Source organism: Pyricularia grisea, chromosome I (genome assembly GCF_004355905.1).
Source record: "Pyricularia grisea strain NI907 chromosome I, whole genome shotgun sequence".
In the NCBI taxonomy this organism is placed as follows: domain Eukaryota; kingdom Fungi; phylum Ascomycota; class Sordariomycetes; order Magnaporthales; family Pyriculariaceae; genus Pyricularia; species Pyricularia grisea.
In genome coordinates this window covers 3,454,611-3,472,690 of record NC_044973.1, presented here as the reverse complement: position 1 = coordinate 3,472,690, position 18,080 = coordinate 3,454,611, and the positions used below count along the sequence as shown (strand labels likewise).

The window sequence follows — 18,080 nt, the reverse complement described above, 5'->3', positions numbered from 1 at the left end:
AGGTACTGTAGTTTATCTGTCTGCCTTAGGCATCAAATCCCAGCAACCTGCCAACCTCCCGGTCAGTGACGGCGGGACTGCCCCACCCGCCGCATTACAAATGGGGCTGGGCTGGCAGTGTAATTACGTGGTAGTGCGGAAGTGCGGAGGGCGGGAAGTGCCCAGATCTGAGGTGGACAAGATCACGACACAAACATGCGAGCCGCTCATAGCCAGCGTCGGAAGGATCAATCTCGTCCCAGAACAATGAACACTTAGCAGAATCACGCCTGGCCCTTCAGGTGCGAGGCTTACCGGATCTCATAGTCTTCGATTCACGTAGCAACATCGCATTGGGGCAATCAACTACATCCTGGGGTCTGATTCTCGTCGTCGCCCTCTGTTAGCCCGATCCGCCCGTCCCGTCTCGGACATCCCAACAACAACTTGTTCCTCGACGACTGCCCTTTTTTCCTCCCCCACGATTGTCGGGCCAATATCCTCTCCCGAATCACTACAGTGTCTGCTTAATTATCCTCCGGCCTTTTATTTTGTTTCTCCATCTCTCCTACCTGTAATTATCCGTGCAATTACCACCCCGGCCACCACGTCGGTGACGCCTACCTTTAGCCGTCGGCTCGACACAGACTCCGCATACGAGATCGCCTCGAGACCTCGGCTTCAACCCAGACACAATTCCCATCATGTCTGCCTTGAAAACAACCACGAATGAGAAGACCTCCACAGGGGACAAGCTCAGGAATTTCTTCAAGATCAACAACAATAAGCGCCGCCTTCCTTTCGGTCGTTCAAAGACGGGCCACGAGGCGACCCAGGCCAAATCGAACCGGAACGACGATAGCGACGGGGCGCAATATACAACGCACGACGACGAATCTCAAGATGCGAGCGAGCCGCACTCGACACCCGCTGATACCGAAGCTGCCAGGAGGATAAGACGCGTGAAGAGCGAACCGTCCCAGCTTGGTCTCATCTTTGGCTACCTCAGCGGGGGTCGGCCGGCAACATCAGGCAGGGGGAAGGAAAAGACGCTCCTTGCCAACAAGAACGCCAGCGCCGTCGGCCTCGTCGGAACATCAAGTTCGTCTCCGACCCCGGGCCCGTCGACGGGTGGCGGCGGTGAGTGCGTCATACCATCGGCGGGGGGTGAGATTGTGGTCGTCCCTGCGCCGAATGCTGCCACACCGCCGCATGGTGGGCCGAAACAGAAGCTCGTTGCATATCACAGGACGTACAGCTCAAATTCGATAAAGAAAGGGCCGGTCCGGGTCGGACCCGAAGACTTTGAGAAGCTCAAGCTCATTGGCAAGGGTGATGTCGGCAAAGTGTACCTGGTACGCGAAAAGAAGCGAGATAAGCTCTTTGCCCTCAAGAGTGAGTGAAGTATCTTTTTATCTCAAAGACATTGTTTACGTGTGTGCTAATGCCCTTTTGGAACAGTGTTGGACAAGGACGAAATGATCCGTAGGAACAAGATCAAGAGGACGGTGACCGAACAGGAGATCCTTCAGGTTATGAACCACCCATTCATCGTGTCATTACACCATTCATTCCAGTCGCAAAAGTACCTGTACTTGTGCATGGAGTACTGCAGTGGCGGCGAGTTCTTTAGGGCGCTTCAGTCTCGTCCGGGAAAGTGCATCTCTGAGGAGGCTGCGAGATTTTATATTGCTGAGGTCATCTCTGCTCTTGAATATCTTCACATGAACGGCTTGATCTACCGAGATCTCAAGCCTGAGAGTAAGTTTGCATTTGATTCCCCATCTTGGCTCACTCACCCCTGGGCTATATCTATATTCACTCCACATCGCTCGGTTCGTGCTGGATACTAACCATGGTACCACAAAAGACATCCTCCTGCACGAGTCAGGTCACATTATGTTATCTGATTTCGATCTGTCAAAGATTTCGGGCCAGGACGGCATGCCCACAATGATAGTCGGTAGAAACGGCACCACGACAATGCTCGACACACGATCATGTTTGGAAGGCTACCGGACCAACTCATTCGTCGGTACCGAAGAGTACATTGCGCCTGAGGTGATTAAGGGTCACGGGCACAGTGTTGCTGTGGACTGGTGGACCGTGGGTATTCTATCATTTGAGATGATATATGGCGTCACGCCATTCAAGGGCAAGAACCGCAACGCGACCTTTGCAAATGTCATGAGGGAGGATGTGCACTTCCCGGATGATCCGGAGCTTTCACCGTGAGTAGCCGCTCTGAGCATCCCATACCCCTGTACGAGCGTGCGTAAATTCATACTGACTCGGTCCAACTCAAAAAGGATGGGCAAATCATTCATCAGGAAATGTTTGATCAAGGACGAGAACCGCCGTCTTGGAGCCATTGCCGGTGCCGCCGAGCTCAAGCGTCATCCCTGGTTCAGGACGACGCAGTGGGCTCTCCTAAGACATTTGACACCACCTATAATTCCCGACCAAGGGCCAGATGGCAACTTCCGCACGCTCAAGGACAGCCAGAGCGTGGACATTGGTGGCGCAACACGAAAGGTCGCGGATGATGACCCGTTCTCGGCGTTTAGCAGTGTGACGTTGCACTATGGAGATGATAAGTAGGCATAATACCCTTACGCGAACCATGAATACGTATATGTTACCCTAGATATCCTGTAGACCGAAGAAAAACGAGTCGAGATGCGGCGATGTCTCATTTTTTTTTTATCGGCTTAGTCATTTTCTGCAAGGAAGAAACATTTGTTTTGACTTTTGGTGCTTTCGAGGCGGAGAGGTGGTTGGAGTGTTGGCGAAGCGGCCTAAGTGGTTCAGTTAGGCTTGGCCTGGTTACAAGTGCGCAAGGAGCATTGGCACGGAAAGATATTTGATCGTCTAGCAAGACACATCCTACTCATTTAAATTCAAAATCGATCGCAACAGCATGATGAACCTCAGGGCTGGAGTTATCAAACATGGCGGTTACACACCGTTCTCCCCTGAATCGGAATCGTACGGCAAAAGGACCAAAAAGAGGCAGACCAATTTTTAATTACTATTACTTGTATTACCTAAATACTGAATACACTGAAAAAAAAAACACCCCCAATCCATACATTGTGGATAGTTACAGAGGTTGTCGTATGAACAAGCCCTATGCAGTGAGAGGAACCGGTCGTTATGTCCATGCCTGCCTATTTGTAACTGCTTCTTGCTGTGTTATAGGCGAATCTACCTGATCTGTATTGAAGTGGTATGTGTAACTAGGATCGAGTTAGCAGTGGGAGCTTGCGTTATCTTGTATTAACGTGCTTTGGAACGCGAGTAGTATTCGTTCTTCTCTGTCTCAGGGCACGGGAAACTTTCTACACGGGTGACAGCTACTGCCTGGTCGACTTTATCTAAGATATGACCAAGACGAAGGATGGGTATTGTTTCGGCATCTACTATATCAAGATTAAAGGAGCCGGCCTCGAGAAAGGAAATTGTCGAAATCGGTACATTGCACCTCCTGCTACGAGTACCCGTAGCAGTGACTAAGAATTAATTTCCCCTCTTCCGGTAGATCAAGGTCTAAGAACGAAAGGTGCCAGTAATCTTTACAGTCTGGGGAGAAATTGGATGGCCAATACCAAGGCGATCCGAGCGGCAACAGTAGAGGTTGGTAACTGGGTCAGAATTGCCCCAACCTACCTTGCGAAGTAAACGGTCCGTAAATCATAAAACGAACTCATGTCTAGTGCCATGATTCTTGCCATGATTTGGCATTAAGTGTCGTGCAGAGGGCGGGAGATGGACGTGGGGTTGAGTCAAGAAAGTTCCAAGGTGATAAAACTGAATATGCTAAATTAGAAGGCTTACTATTGCAAATGCCCGTGGTCCCAAGGTTCAGGGACCATTATCCATATAATCGTAACACACATATCCCAACTCCATGCAAAATGAAGCAAACCAATCCGGAAGCCAGGGCCTTCCGTACCCCAATTATTCCGCCGAAAGCAGAGTATCAAGACGTTGTCACAACTAAGTATAATATTCCAGAAACAGTCGTTCAAGGACGTCCTCAGCAACAGCGGAAAACTCGATGATTTCAGCTTGAGGCTTCTTCTTCGGTATTGTCGCCGTCCTCTAACGGGGCCTCATCGTTCATCCATTTGAGCGCAAGACGCAGCTTTTTTCGTCGTGCCAGACGTGTCACTTGGTCCTCGACCTCTATCTCCCTTATCCAAGGAGTTACCTGCATCCCATTTTCATCCAGCAGATAGGCAGGCACGGGCGCGTCCTCGTCTGCTTTTATCCTAGGAAGAACTGGTTTCTCGTTGCTGTAACCAAATCCCATGTGCCATTGGAATGGCACTAGGTGGGCGTGCTCGACGTGGTTGATAAACTCATCGTTGGTGCCAAAGACCTCGGTCGACTGGGAGCCAACGCAGGTCGACCACCGACAGACCTCGTCCCTGCCGTGCACCTTATGCACGTGGCGCCGCAGCGTGTCCATATTTTGCAGCTCTGCCTTGCAACCCTTCCATTCACATAGGAAGGGTACGTAGTGACGTTCCAGACCATCCAGAACCTGCCGCGGAGTCTGCGGCGGCTTCCTGGGCGGACGGCCGCGCGGTTTCGGCGGGCCCTTGGGCGCCGCCGTGCGTGGTCTGCCCCTGGCGGCGGGGGCAGCAGCCTCTGGATGCTCGCGCAGGTGCTTTTCCCGGGCCAGCTTGGCGGCTTCCGAAACGGGCCGGTCGCTCATGGTAGAATATGGCATGCCTGGCTTCCAGCCTTTTGGCCTGCCTCGCTTTTTAGGCTGCTGTATTGGGAGGTCAAAAGAGGAAGATGGCCGTGGCGGTGATGCTGGTCTTGATGACCTTTTTGGGCTTGGTTTTGAGGCCAGGGCGGAGGCGGATGGAGAGGCTAGCGCGCCGCATGGTATACTGGCGCTGGCACTTGCAGGCTTCCAAGCCAGTGGCATGAGATCCGTAGTGACAGCATTACTGAGCTCATCCTCACCCTCATCGTATACTGATGGAGATGGGCGTTTATGTGGTGAAGAGTCGATGACTATTTGCATCCGTACGCTTCCCTGTGAAGAACAAGGCTGTGACTTGTTCTCGTGGCTGAGGTGATGCCCAAGTGATGGTGGTGGTGCTGCTGCTGCCTTTGCTGCTCCCCCACCGTAATTCCGAAACCAATCCATTTTCCTCCAGTTGCTCCAACTACCTAGCGAGGCCTCAGCCTGCTGCGAGATGAAAACCCTATCAAAAGCGTCCACGTTTATCTTGGATTTATTTTTCTGTGTTGAGTTTTGTCTAAAGGCGCGTCTCAGATCCACCACGCGTCTGGTATGCTAAAAAAAAAATCGGTTTAAATGTGTCGTATTGCTGAAAATAATAGACAAAAACCGGCGGAAGGTATTTTTTTTTTTGTTTGTGAAATACCGCTTTTTTGCCTGAAGCGAGCAGATTTATGGTATCTTTTCCAGTTATTGAGAAATGAGTATGTTGACCAAATAATTTCGTGGAAACTATCGTTGGGAAGGAAAACTGACCGCCGCCAGACTGTAGTTGATGTGGGTAGTGTCGGAATTTATTTAACCTACCCTGCATCATTGGGCAACCAGAAGGGAGTCGTAATCATACTAGCGAAGATAGGTACCTATCTACCCTCCAGTTTACAAAAAAAGCGGAATCAAGTGCAATTAGAGAGCCTTGTTTGATGGATCACCTGACAAGTAAACCGCATCTAAATTTCAGCACATCCCTAATATAAAGACATTGATTAGGAAGGTAGCGGTAAACTTTTAAAATGCAGTAGCCTGAACTTTAACGTTGAACAAGTCAAACAAACGGTTGCTTTGTTGTTCCAATATAATGGGTGTGATATTATTCAAGGCACTAACTAACCTCTGGTTTTGGTACGTACTGTCCAATTATACGACGTAGTCATAGAAAACGTAGCAACGCTCGTCATATCACGTGATTCACCCGGTGGGTACTGACTTGTCCTGACAGCGTGGGGTGAAATCGTCGTCACTGATTGATCGATTGAATTTCCAAGGCTTCGGTCATCGAATTCCATCGCATCCCACAACAGCCCACTAAAAACAAAGTGGTTACCAAACGAGGCAGACGACGACCACAAACAAAGGAGTTGAACTCCCGCCCCCCCCCAGACGCAATTCGTCTTTCTGAATAAACTCCATCCTGCTGCCACTCCCATCGAATCTAATCCAAATAAAAACCCTTTCATCGGTCGGCGAGCGAGCCCAACACAGCCCCGCACGATGCCTCCAAAAAAGAATGACAAGGCCGGGGGCAAGAAGCCCAGCACGGCCAAGGTCGTCGATGACAAGACCTTTGGTATGAAGAACAAGAAGGGTGGTGCCGCCCAGAAGCAGATTGCACAGCTGCAGGCTCAGGCCAAGTCTGGCGGCAACGCCGAGCAGAAGCGCAAGGAAGCAGAAAAGGCGGCACGCGAGCGCGAAAAGAAGGCAGCAGAGGACGCCAAACGCGAGGCCGACCTCCTACTCAACAAGCCCGCCCAGATCCAAAAGGTGCCTTTTGGCGTCGACCCAAAGACGGTGCTCTGCATCTTCTTCAAGAAGGGCAACTGCGAGAAGGGCAAGAAGTGCAAGTTCAGCCACGACCTGGACGTCGAGCGCAAGACGGAAAAGAAGAGTTTGTACACCGACACTAGGGAAGGGGAGGATGACAAGAAGAAGGTTGAGACCTCGGCCGACTGGGACGAGGACAAGCTGCGGAGTGTCGTCCTGAGCAAGAAGGGCAACCAGAGGACTACGACGGACAAGGTCTGCAAGTACTTTATCGAGGCTATCGAGGATGGCAAGTACGGATGGTTCTGGATCTGTCCAAACGGAGGTGACAAGTGCATGTACAAGCACGCTTTGCCACAAGGGTATGTTTCTTGCCAACTGTCGTTTTTTTAAATCATTCTCTCAACTCCATGACCTCTGCATCGCTATATTGTACATTCACCTCAGAATACTAACACACTATCGGACAAACAGCTTCGTGCTCAAGACCAAAGAAGACCGAGCTCGCGAAAAGGCCCTCTTGGACAAGTCACCACTCAAGACTCTGACTCTCGAAGAATTCTTGGAGTCGGAAAGGCACAAGCTGACGGGAACTTTAACCCCCGTCACGCCCGAGTCATTCGCCAAGTGGAAGAAGGATCGGTTGGATAAGAAGGCGGCTGAGGAGCAGGCTCGCAAGGCCAAGGATGCGACAGGACGTGCTCTCTTTGAGAGCGGCAACTGGCGCACCGAAGAGGACGACGACGATGCCGAGGATGATGACGACCCCTGGAATCTGGAGAAACTACGTGCCGAGACGGAAGCTATCAGGCAGCGCAAGGAGGAAGAACGGTTGGCACTTGAGAACGGTATCACGGTGCCAGGGGCGCCAGGTACCTGAGCAGAACAGACATCTGTCTGGGGGCCTTTACCAACATCTTCGCCCGGGGGGGAATTCGAGCGAGTAGAAGCCGGGAGCGGCAACATGATCAACCCGAGCCAATGCGTGCCCGCGCAAAGACGCGCCGCTTTGTCTGTGGGTCGAGATCACCGCCATCTGGTGATAGAGACTGGACCGACATGTATTCAGAAAGAATGCACATAGACATCTCGATTCGAGCTCACTTATGGGACCTTCGCCAGGCCTTGTACGCGATAACGACTACTTTTGCCCATACCTGCAACCAACTCTGTGCACGCAGTCATCAACCAGCATCGACTTTCAGCTTGCTCTTTTGTCATTTGACTAATAATTGCTACTAACATGCATTCAGAACTTCTCAACATATGGTCTCAGGTCCGCCTCAAAAGTAAATGCAGACCTGGGCTGGGTATGAAGATGCCAAAATGTGTCGGCGATCTTGGTGGGATGTTGTAAAACTGTCAGCATGGCTACTAGACCTAAAAATTAGAGACGGGAATATTTTCTTACGGCATCGGGGTCGATGGCTCCATCTGGAGCTCCATTGTTGGCCTTGTACTCCTTTGTTCTGGGTGTGTCGATTATGCCGTCGATAATGACATGAGCAACGTGGACACCCTGACAATTTTATCATGAGAAGCTGTTAGATATCACGAACTATATAACCCGGATATGGAAAGAAAGGGGGTAAACTCAAGCAGTGCATTCATTACCTTTGGTCCAAACTCCCTAGCTAGGGATTGCGCAATAGCACGCTTTGCGAACTTGCCCGCAGCAAAGGTTGCAAATCTAGCTGAGCCCTTGAGCGAGGCCGTAGCACCCGTCACAATCAGAGTCGGCGGGTGAGGAGCATCGTCAACCGACTCGAGAAGCAGCGGAATGGAGCTCTGCGCAAAGTTGAAGAGACCGCCTCTGTAAAAGACCAACATAAGCATCATGAACAGAACTTTTACCATGCCCTTTTTTTGTTTCCAGGTGCCAAAGCCCTTTACACTAAATCTTCGTACGAACCCGTAGTCCGCAACCAGTAAACAAATAAAGACATGACAGCAAAACAACTCACGCATTGCCAGACAAGCTCGACTCGAGCTCCTCGGCACTGTACTCGAGGAACGGCTTGACGGCGAACCCCGCGCCGACGTTGTAGACGGCGGCCGCGAGCCTGCTCTCGGGCAGCTCCTTCTTGATGGCCGCAAAGGCAGACCTGACCGAGCCCTCGTCCGACGTGTCGGCCGAGATGCCCACCGCGCTGCCGCCGCTCGACTTGATCTCCGCCACCAGGTCGTTGTAGCTGTCGGGCTTGCGCGCCAGCACCACCACCGGGTACGCCTTGGCGAGCCGCAACGCCGCGGCGCGTCCGGTCCCCGGGCCGACGCCTGCTACGATGGCGTAGAACGCTTTGGATGCCATGCCTTTTTTTTTTTTTTTTTTTTTTTTTTTGGGAGAAGAACGGATTTAAATTGTGTACGGTTGCTGGATTGTTGTGTTGTACTTGGTTTTGCAGTTGTTGAATTGTTAAATCGCCCAAATTTGGATGCTAGATTTGGAATGAATGGCTGAATAGAATATAAGTAGATGCGTCCGCAGGTACGCTTTTTGTATTGGCGCGTACAGTCGTGGGATTTATAAGCAGTAACAGGCACGTCATGGACCTCACCAATCATCTAATTGTCCCATCGCAATCGCACGACTTGTAGAGCCGACCAGTCTCACGGCACCTAAACCTTGCCGTGGTTCCTTGCTACCTAGGTAGGTGTGTTGTAAGCAGTCTTTTGGACCGGTACGACATTCCACTCTTATCTTCAATGCAGCACGAGCAAGGACTTCGGGATCACGCAAAAACAAGAGCAGGCAGGCTTGGTAACGTATTAGAGCATTCGCATTCTTTTCTTTTTCCGTGACCCGTATTGACAAACTCCGTAACATGGTATGTCGAGAAGTGAATTCGAGAACTTAGAACGACTGCCCAAAGCCAAAGGCACCAACACAAATCCCATACCGTCCAACGCCGAGACTCTGACCGAAAAAAGGAGGTCAGATTGTTTGTACAAGAGAAACAAGCTTTCAGACAAAAAACACCGGGTAGATGAGATGAAATGCGAGAAGAGAAATCCAAAGCGACATGCAAGGGCATCATGAAATGCTATGCTTCTTCTTCTTCTTCTTGGGCTTCTCCTCGTCGTCGTCCCTCTTTCGCTTCTCGCCACCGGCCGGGGTGCCCTTCTCACTGCCAGCGTCCATAGACTTGCGCTTCTTCTTGAGATCCTTTTTGCTGTGCACGACTGGGTTTCCATCGGAATCCAGCTCGACATCGCCACGCTCAAACTTTCTCTTGAACTTGGATACCGAGATACCAGCCTGCTCGGCAAGGCGCTCGTAGTCGGCCTCAGTAAGCTTGCTTGGCTTGCCCGATGACTTCTTGGGAGTAGCCTTGGCTGTTGTAGAGAAGAGGTACGAGTTAGTATTGGTCAAAGATTTGCAGCCCCCAACAGGCAGATTCAGAGAGTTCTTACCAGGGGTGCCATTTTGAGCGGGAGCATCTGCCATGTCATCGTCCGAAGCATCGTCATCGTCCTCCATGTCGACATCGGGAGAAGGCTCCTTTGCCTTCTTTGACTTCTTCTTGGACTCCTTGACAGGGGTCTCAGCGCTGGCGGGCTCGTTGCCGGCAAGTCCATCGGCATCGACGTTGTACTTCCTAGCCTCCTTGACATCCCACTTGCTAGGTGCCGGTGCAGCCTTGCCGTTGGGACCGACTGTCACGCCCTTGGCCAGAATTGGCTTGCCTTCCAATCTCCTGAGGTTGGACTCAACCTTGGCCCTTTGGGTGGCACCAAACACAGCGCGGGCCTCCTCATCTGCCTCCTCGCCATCCTTGAACTCGGTCAGGGCGTCTGAACGGACACCAAGTGCTGCCTTGGCGGCGAGCTGACGGGCGATCTTGCCCTTATTCTTACCCGTCGCTTGACCGACAAGGGAGGCGTGGTAGATCAGACCGTACTTGGGTGTGGCATGCTTGGTCTTGAGAGCACGGAACAATGCCTTCTCGGCACCGAGAATCTGAATAGTGGAACCGGGGTTCTTGGCCAGGTTCATGAGGGAACCGGCGTGAGCGATCAGGCGGGCACCGACAAGGTAACCAACAAGCTCGGTCAAGCTTGGAGCAATGGCGCGCATCCTGGCATCGAGGTATGAGGACAGCTGGGCACGGTATTCGCTGTATGAAACAACCTGCTCGGCAAGCAGCCTGATGTTCTCGAGATCCTCCTCGCTGATCTCGGTACCCATACTCAAGTCGGCCGCAGCCTTGACAGCGGTCTCGATCTCTTCGGGCAGGATTTCGGACAGATCAACCTTGGGAGCGTTGGAGCGCATGCCAAGGGTAAGAATGACGCGGGCGTAGGCAAGGTTGTCGTTGAGGATCTTGCCCAGCTCAGGGAAGTGCCAGCCGTACCACTCCTTGACGCGCATAGCGTACGTGTTCAGCTCTTTGTCGAGGTCATCCAACAGGTTGATGGCCTGGATAATCATGACATCCACCTTGTCGGCTGAGAATCGAAGCTTGTGACGCGAGAGTGAATGGGAGAGACCGAGAGACATTGTCTTGAAGTTCTCTGGCAGGATTCCGGGGATGAGGTCGGAAAGATGGGTACGAATACCGCGGTAGAGATCGGTCGTGGAGGATCCGGAGTTGATCTCGGTGATGTTGCTGAGGCCTGGGATCCTCTGAAGGGCAACACCGATGTTCTTGTCGGCAACCGCCAGCGAGACCTTCTTCTCGTCCTTGACCTTCTCCATGAGCTTAGCCAACATCGGGGGGACCTTGCCCTCAAGCAAAGCACCAATCTCCCCCACGGCGGCAGCTGCACTGTCCCATTTTACAAATTCCTTAAGCTTCAACCTGCGCTTTACGTTAGACACCATTCTGTAATCCGAAACGTCGCATTGTTAGATCACCCAGACGTGATGATACTTACTCTTGATTAATCTTTTCGGCAGTGTCTAGCCTGCTCTCCAGGTCGTCTGCAGAGAGCAGTTTCTTGTCGCGGGCCTTGAAAAGACCATAACTTCAACGCGATGGCTTGTTAGCAATGGTCACGATCAAAGAGGCTGTCCAGCATGTTTCTTTCTCGTGGCGCTGGACCGCTGCTGGAACAATTGTGCTGCTTACCCCGCGCTGGTCTCAGCGAGAATGAGAAGAGGCATTGTTGAAGGTGCACAACAACTATTAAAATGATTCTAAAGATGTTGTCGACTTCGGCGTTGGCATATGTTGTGCTGGTAGCCACACGACACCGATATTGGATGGCGAAAATATTTGGTCGCGGAAATTTTCAATTTTTTTTTTCCCTCGATTGACGGCTGAGCTCCCAATCACCCTGAAGTGGGGTTGTAGCTTACCGATAGACTAGCCCGTTATGGACTAGCGTGTATAAATGCAATGACTAATCGCTCATGGTCACAGGGTTAGGGTAAAGCTGTTCTTCCAAGCTCAGCCACCAAAAACGCCTCCCCCGTTGGGTCCGTGCGTGGCGCCAGGCAAGCGGAGAGCTCCTCGCCGGGATTCGGTATGTACCGTGCCTGGGCGTGAGAGCATCTAACCAACACTGGTTCTGCCGCCTGTATCGTCATCGTCGAAACCAGCACCCTCGCCGCCTTCCATCTTACATCTCTATTGCTACGAGCTGTTCGAGATAGATTTAATATCGCAGGATTTCTACCGCAACCATGGAGGGCCTGCTCTTCAACGTCAACAATGGGTATGATTTCGATTGCGCATCGCAACAACGAACCCTTCTTGCAAAGATCTTACTAACCAGCGACGCCATCATGCAGATACATAGAGGGTATTGTTCGCGGCTACAGGAATGGTCTTCTTACAGGGTCAAACTATGCGAACATGACGCAATGCGAAAACGTCGATGGTAAACGAAGGCCTTCCCTCACCGGAACCGACACATCAAATTGCGACCGAACATGCCACTGACAGTGCTTGCTCCTTGGTTACAGACCTCAAACTACAGCTTGGTCCCTCATACGGCGACTTTCTTGCATCGCTGCCCCCGAACCCATCAACATCTGCTCTAGCCGCTAAGGCGACAGACAAGCTCGTCTCCGAGTTCCGATATGTTCGTGCCAACGCCGTGGGCTCCCTCGCCCAGTTCATGGACTACCTCACTTACGGCTACATGATCGACAACGTCGCGCTCTTGATCACTGGCACCCTTCATGAGAGGGATACCAGGGAACTGCTTGAGCGCTGCCACCCGCTGGGATGGTTCGAGACGATGCCGGTGCTCTGCGTGGCGACAAACATTGAGGAGCTCTACAATAGCGTGCTTATTGAGACGCCGTTGGCCCCCTACTTCAAGAACAGCTTGAGCCACACCGACTTGGACGAGCTCAACATTGAAATTGTCAGGAACACTCTGTACAAGAACTACCTGGAAGATTTCCACAATTTTGTCAACACTCACCCTGACATGGCCGGCACACCGACCGCCGAGGTCATGTCCGAAATCCTTGAATTCGAGGCTGACCGCCGTGCCATCAACATCACTCTAAACTCTTTTGGCACCGAGCTCACAAAGGAGGATCGCAAGAAGCTTTACCCTACTTTTGGCCGTCTGTACCCCGAGGGCACCTTGATGTTGTCACGTGCCGACGACCTGGATGGCGTTCGATTGGCCGTAGACGGTGTCTCAGACTACAAGTCCTTCTTTGACACCGCCGGACTTAGCGGTGGTCTCTCTGGGCCTGGAAATATGGGAGGCGGCCAGGGCGGTTCCGAGGGCAAGAGTCTGGAGGACATGTTCTACCAAAAGGAGATGGAGATCTCAAAGAGCGCGTTCACAAGGCAGTTCACTTTTGCCATAGTGTATGCGTGGGTGAAGCTCAGAGAACAGGAGATTCGGAACATAACCTGGATTGCCGAGTGCATTGCGCAGAACCAGAAGGAGCGCATCGGCAACTATATCAGCGTCTTCTAGTTTTGTTTGATTTCTTTTTTGAATTGACCAGGAAATGTCTGGTACATAATTTGCTGCTTGTTGTTCTATCTTTTTTTTTTTTTTGGCTTCTTCATACCGGGAACTTTGCTAGGCTAACGCGCCGACGGGCTCGTTGCAAACAAGAAAAATCATGGGACGGCGTAAATGGGGCGAATTATTTTCCGACCAAGCCTCAACTTTCCGAGGATGTATTTTACATAGAAAATTACACTCTATATCACATATGCCTTTCTCCAGCATCTCTCCTGAGGACTTCCCACGTCTGCAACCCTAGCGAACCTCGATCTCACCGTGGTACATGGCCGGCGTGATGCCAAGCTTCTCGCACATGTGAAGCCACCTTCCGCTCCTGCGCTCCTTCCTCTCCATGTAACGAAGCAACTTTTGCCTCCGGTGGAGGAGCAGCCTGAGGTTGCGCTTGTTGGCCTTGTCCTTGTTACCCTTGGGACCGGCGTACATCTGGGCCAGCTTGCGGATCTTGGCCGTCAGGATGGCGATCTGAACCTCGGAAGAGCCCGTGTCGGGGCCTGCGCGCTGCACCGGCTCGATCCTGGGGCTGTTGGCTGCCACGGGCCTCTGAGGCACCGTCTTGTCCGTGTTGTGGCGGCCAAACTCCTCGATGATACGGCGGATGTTGACGTGCCTCCGCTCCTTGGAGCTGGCGTTCTCCACGGCCGTGATGCGCTTCAGCGCCTCCGAGGCCTTTGCGTGCGAGGACTCATGGCTAGCGAGGGCCTGCTCATACTTGACGTGGTCACCGTCCTGCGGCGGCAGCGGCTTGGTGAGCTCGTAGGACTCGTTGACGACGGCTTCCAGGTCCTCTTTGCCGACCTGGAAGTTGAGAATGTGAGGCGAGGTGGGCAGCGGGTGAGGCTCCTCGAGGACGTTGCCCTTGTCGTCGGCCACGGGGAGAGAGAGGGCTGCGGTGCCGCCCGAGTCGAAGGACTCGGTGTAGGGCTTGAGGATGCCGTCGACGGGGTGGCCCCAATCGTAGTCGCGTTTGATCTTGAGCTCGGCCTGGCGCTTCTGGTTCGCCGCCACCCTCGCCTGGTACTGCGCGAACCAGTACGGGTCGAGCCTGGCTTTCCTCTTCTTTTCCTTGGCGGAGATGTTTGCTGTCTGAATCAGAGGCTGCAGGGCCTGAGCTGGTGAAGGTCTTGCTGCAGGTCGTATGCATACTGCGCATCCGTAGTAAGTGACAAGGTCAGCATTGAAGGGTGACGAAGCAAAAATTTTATGTTAGCAAGAGAAACAATGCTACATACATGAGAAGGTACTCAACCCCGAAGGGCAAGGTATTCTTGGAGGCATTTTGGTGATGTGGTTATTGGGGCGGCTTGAATGTACAAACCTCTCCCAAAATCTGGATGGAGCCTCCTGAAAAGCGCGATGAGGTTGCAGCTCAATGCCCAAATTTTGGACCAGGCCTGGTCCACTTTGCTTGGCGCGGCATGTCCGCACGTGCCAATGCAGGGTAGGCAATTCGACAAGATCGCACTTGGTAATGTACTACTTGCAGTCGCTTTTGACAGAGCTAGAAATCACATCTTGTATTATCTCTAACGATGGTACTAAACCATCTGTGCTGTGACTGTATGTTAAAGCCCAAGGCCAAACTAGAACTAGAGAATATTACAGTTGTTGCTCCAACTCACATTTACTGATAAAACCCAAGTTAACCCCATGAAATTTTGATGCGATTGATAACAAATCCCATCAAGTGGTTATCGCTTGACGTGGGAGCAACGGCCATCAAGTCATATCCAGAGCTCTGCCTACAGTGTACCTTCGGGGGAGTTGGTCCAGGTGGGTCATAGTCACGTGTGCACCTCGACTTGCAAGTTTCTGACGTGTATTACATAATCACAAAGCTCTCTCGAAGCCCTCCCACACCACCCCTCCTGCCCACCAAAACCATTAGTGGAGCGAACTTTTTTTTGGCGTCGAAAAGGTTCGCGATATTCCTTCTCCTTTGTCGTCCACACAAACCACCATCTCAGTCTCCTTCTTTTTTCCCAAAACAAATTTCCTCACGAAGGAATAAAACAGACTGCAAAGATGGCCCCCGCAAATCTGCCCTCGGTCTTCAACGCGACCAGCCAGGACATTGAGATGCTCCTGGCGGCGCAGTCGCACATCGGCTCCAAGAACCTCCAGGTTCACATGGCCCCCTACCTGTGGAAGACCCGTCAGGATGGTGTCAACGTCATCAACGTTGGCAAGACCTGGTACGTTTGCGCCTAAGAAAGCATTGGAGTAATGGGAGTGGTGTGGTCGTTGGAACGGGCTGTCTGCTCTGCGCAAATCGCATCATCAGCTTTTTTGCGACACGCATGGCAGGAATGATACAGGGAAATAAGGCACCCGCTACAGAGAACGTCAAGCTAATCACACTTCAAACACAGGGAGAAGATCGTCCTCGCCGCCCGTATCATCACTGCCATTGACAACCCGGCCGATGTCTGTGTCATCTCTGCCCGTCCCTACGGCCAGCGTGCTGTCCTCAAGTTCGCTGCCCACACCGGCGCCCAGGCCATCGCTGGTCGTTTCACCCCCGGTAGCTTCACCAACTACATCACCCGCTCGTTCAAGGAGCCGCGCCTGATTGTCGTCACCGACCCCCGCACCGACGCCCAGGCCATCAAGGAGGCCAGCTACGTCAACATTCCCGTCATCGCCCTTTGCGACACTGACTCTCCCACCGAGTACGTCGACGTTGCCATCCCCACCAACAACAAGGGTCGCCACGCCATCGGCTGCATCTGGTGGATGCTTGCCCGTGAGGTCCTCCGTCTCCGCGGTACCATCTACAACCGCGAGACTCCCTGGGACGTCATGGTCGATCTGTACTTCTGTAAGTTATTAGTGCTCATGTCCAGTGGTTCTTGCTCTCTTTGCACTCAGGCTAACGTTGAATAACAGACCGCGACCCCGAGGCCGAGGCCGAGGACAAGGTCGAGGAGGAGAAGCTTGCTGGTGTCGAGGAGGTCGGCCCGGCTGCCATCGAGTCTGGCTTCGCTACTGGTGGTGGCGACTGGGAGGCTACTGCTCCTGCCGCCGCTTCCGGCTGGGATGACGCTGCTGCCCAGCCCCAGAACTGGGACTCTGCCGCTCAGGGTGCTGCCTCATGGGACGAGGCTGCCGCCCCCAAGGAGGGCCAGTGGTAGATTCAGATGAAAAAAATACCAAAAGAAAAAAGAATCCGATTGAAGGAGTTGGTGCGGTCGTGAGCCCTGTCGAGAGAAGCAAGATAGTTAGGGATGGAAAAACTGCCTTGTCTTCTCTTCAACAAGATATCCCCCCTGAACAGCAACGACGTCGACGAATTTTTGAAGCTCAACAACCTGGTCAATCTGTTACCCGGGATGAAAGGTTACACTTGATCTGCACTAATGAGGGAAAGAAACCCAACACAGGCTGCTACAGCAGGTTTTTGGTAACTGTTAGCATCTGCGAAGGGAGAATGCCCTGTGCGGCCAAGAGGAGTGGACTTAATCGTTATTCCGCCTTTTGTATCCAGTGACAAGATAGATCATTTAAAAAAGTTGAAAAAGCCCACACACAACAATGGATGTAAATGGTGTTGCGTGATGTTTGGATAAATGTCATTGAACCTCGCAATACCGTTGGGATGTCGTTTTGCCTAGTAGTTTCGATGTCTATGAAGTTTCAGAAATGATACTTGTACAGCATTTTACATCTAGAGATCATCATAACAACATCATCTCGAGGTTCATTGCGGGTCAGTCTCAGGGTTGGGCCAGGATGTGACGCTGGCAGGCTAAGAGTGCAGTGAGTGGTACGTATTTACAAAGGGGCTAGGGGTTTTGAGAACAAGAGCTCTATGGATACTATCATGGGGCGCAAACGGTGCTTGAAAATGACTAGTTTCGCGAAGACCAAGACGATGATCTCGTTGCAACCACTCTTCATGCCATAGTCAACGTCTGCTTTCCGTCCCCTTTCTGCTGGACCCCATCTCTGCCGACAGTCTTCAAACCCCCGAAGCATCCTCGAAATCACATGTCATGAAGCCAGTTAATTATGCGGCAGAGAACTACTTGAAAACGGCCTTTGCACTTTGAGCTACTTAGACCACAATCCTAGTATACTGCTACTGGGCGACCACTGGCTGGGCTCCAAAATGCCATTTGGTGTGCTGTTGGCTTTAAACTTGTTCTTTGGTGTGGAATTTCAGGAATCGACTACCCGGTTAATAACAAGCGTGAAGGTTTGTTCCTTTGGAGAAAAGTTGACAAGGATACTGGCGGTATCACCAACTCGTCGAATTCACCGTCAAAGGGGTAGACAGGCCACTATAAAACAGCACAGGGCTTGTTAGTTAAGTATATTCTGCCCTAAGTGACTGGAACTAGGCAAGAATGCTGGATATAATAGGCCAAGATATTTTTTTATTCATCCTCTAGTCAATAATACCCGGTGACCTCTTTCAAATGCTATTCCTATCCTTGTAACTCAACGAATATCTAGAACTAGCAAGAAGTCGAACACAGAAAGACCAATAGGTAGACTTGAGAGTGGACCAAAAATCATCGAAAATTATCTTTCAGTAAAAAAGAGTTAAAAACAACCTCGAGAATATGTCCTGTGTGATTCATGAATCATCAAAAAGAACCGAAGAAATTCCCTGACGCCCCCTTTTTAT

At 51.8% G+C, this 18,080-nt stretch overlaps 8 protein-coding genes across 8 annotated transcripts; 4 read left to right on the top strand and 4 right to left on the bottom strand.

Annotated features, from left to right (window-relative positions):
* Window positions 1-135: 135 nt before the first annotated feature.
* Window positions 136-2,995, top strand: PgNI_06102 (uncharacterized protein). Its single transcript, XM_031126131.1, has 4 exons — window positions 136-1,374; window positions 1,441-1,740; window positions 1,850-2,210; window positions 2,289-2,995. The coding sequence occupies exons 1-4, from the start codon at window positions 684-686 to the stop codon at window positions 2,578-2,580; spliced, it is 1,644 nt and encodes a 547-aa protein (XP_030982763.1). The 5' UTR covers window positions 136-683; the 3' UTR covers window positions 2,581-2,995.
* Window positions 2,996-4,045: 1,050 nt separating this feature from the next.
* On the bottom strand, window positions 4,046-5,146 carry PgNI_06101 (uncharacterized protein; the record flags this gene model as incomplete). Its single annotated transcript, XM_031126130.1, has 1 exon — window positions 4,046-5,146. The coding sequence occupies one exon, from the start codon at window positions 5,144-5,146 to the stop codon at window positions 4,046-4,048; it is 1,101 nt and encodes a 366-aa protein (XP_030982762.1).
* A 958-nt stretch (window positions 5,147-6,104) lies between these two features.
* Window positions 6,105-8,877, bottom strand: PgNI_06099 (uncharacterized protein). The gene is made up of 5 exons (XM_031126128.1): window positions 8,467-8,877; window positions 8,117-8,315; window positions 7,914-8,021; window positions 6,971-7,841; window positions 6,105-6,856 (listed from the first exon to the last, which is right to left on the bottom strand). Exons 1-4 carry the CDS (start codon window positions 8,811-8,813, stop codon window positions 7,752-7,754), a joined length of 744 nt encoding a protein of 247 aa, XP_030983069.1. The 5' UTR covers window positions 8,814-8,877; the 3' UTR covers window positions 6,105-6,856; window positions 6,971-7,751.
* On the top strand, window positions 6,233-7,382 carry PgNI_06100 (uncharacterized protein; the record flags this gene model as incomplete). The annotated part of the gene is made up of 2 exons (XM_031126129.1): window positions 6,233-6,864; window positions 6,977-7,382. The coding sequence occupies 2 exons, from the start codon at window positions 6,233-6,235 to the stop codon at window positions 7,380-7,382; spliced, it is 1,038 nt and encodes a 345-aa protein (XP_030982761.1).
* Window positions 8,878-9,265: 388 nt separating the features above from the next.
* Window positions 9,266-11,710, bottom strand: PgNI_06098 (uncharacterized protein). The gene is made up of 4 exons (XM_031126127.1): window positions 11,575-11,710; window positions 11,381-11,470; window positions 9,917-11,328; window positions 9,266-9,838 (listed from the first exon to the last, which is right to left on the bottom strand). Exons 1-4 carry the CDS (start codon window positions 11,607-11,609, stop codon window positions 9,537-9,539), a joined length of 1,839 nt encoding a protein of 612 aa, XP_030983068.1. The 5' UTR covers window positions 11,610-11,710; the 3' UTR covers window positions 9,266-9,536.
* A 306-nt stretch (window positions 11,711-12,016) lies between these two features.
* On the top strand, window positions 12,017-13,526 carry PgNI_06097 (uncharacterized protein). Its single transcript, XM_031126126.1, has 3 exons — window positions 12,017-12,163; window positions 12,240-12,328; window positions 12,414-13,526. The coding sequence occupies exons 1-3, from the start codon at window positions 12,132-12,134 to the stop codon at window positions 13,391-13,393; spliced, it is 1,101 nt and encodes a 366-aa protein (XP_030983065.1). The 5' UTR covers window positions 12,017-12,131; the 3' UTR covers window positions 13,394-13,526.
* Window positions 13,451-14,923, bottom strand: PgNI_06096 (uncharacterized protein; the record flags this gene model as incomplete). Its single annotated transcript, XM_031126125.1, has 2 exons — window positions 13,451-14,592; window positions 14,680-14,923. Coding segments are annotated over 2 exons (1,152 nt in total), but the record flags the coding sequence as incomplete, so codon positions are not given.
* A 432-nt stretch (window positions 14,924-15,355) lies between these two features.
* On the top strand, window positions 15,356-17,337 carry PgNI_06095 (uncharacterized protein). Its single transcript, XM_031126124.1, has 3 exons — window positions 15,356-15,642; window positions 15,820-16,268; window positions 16,337-17,337. The coding sequence occupies exons 1-3, from the start codon at window positions 15,473-15,475 to the stop codon at window positions 16,579-16,581; spliced, it is 864 nt and encodes a 287-aa protein (XP_030983067.1). The 5' UTR covers window positions 15,356-15,472; the 3' UTR covers window positions 16,582-17,337.
* The last annotated feature ends 743 nt before the right edge of the window (window positions 17,338-18,080 follow it).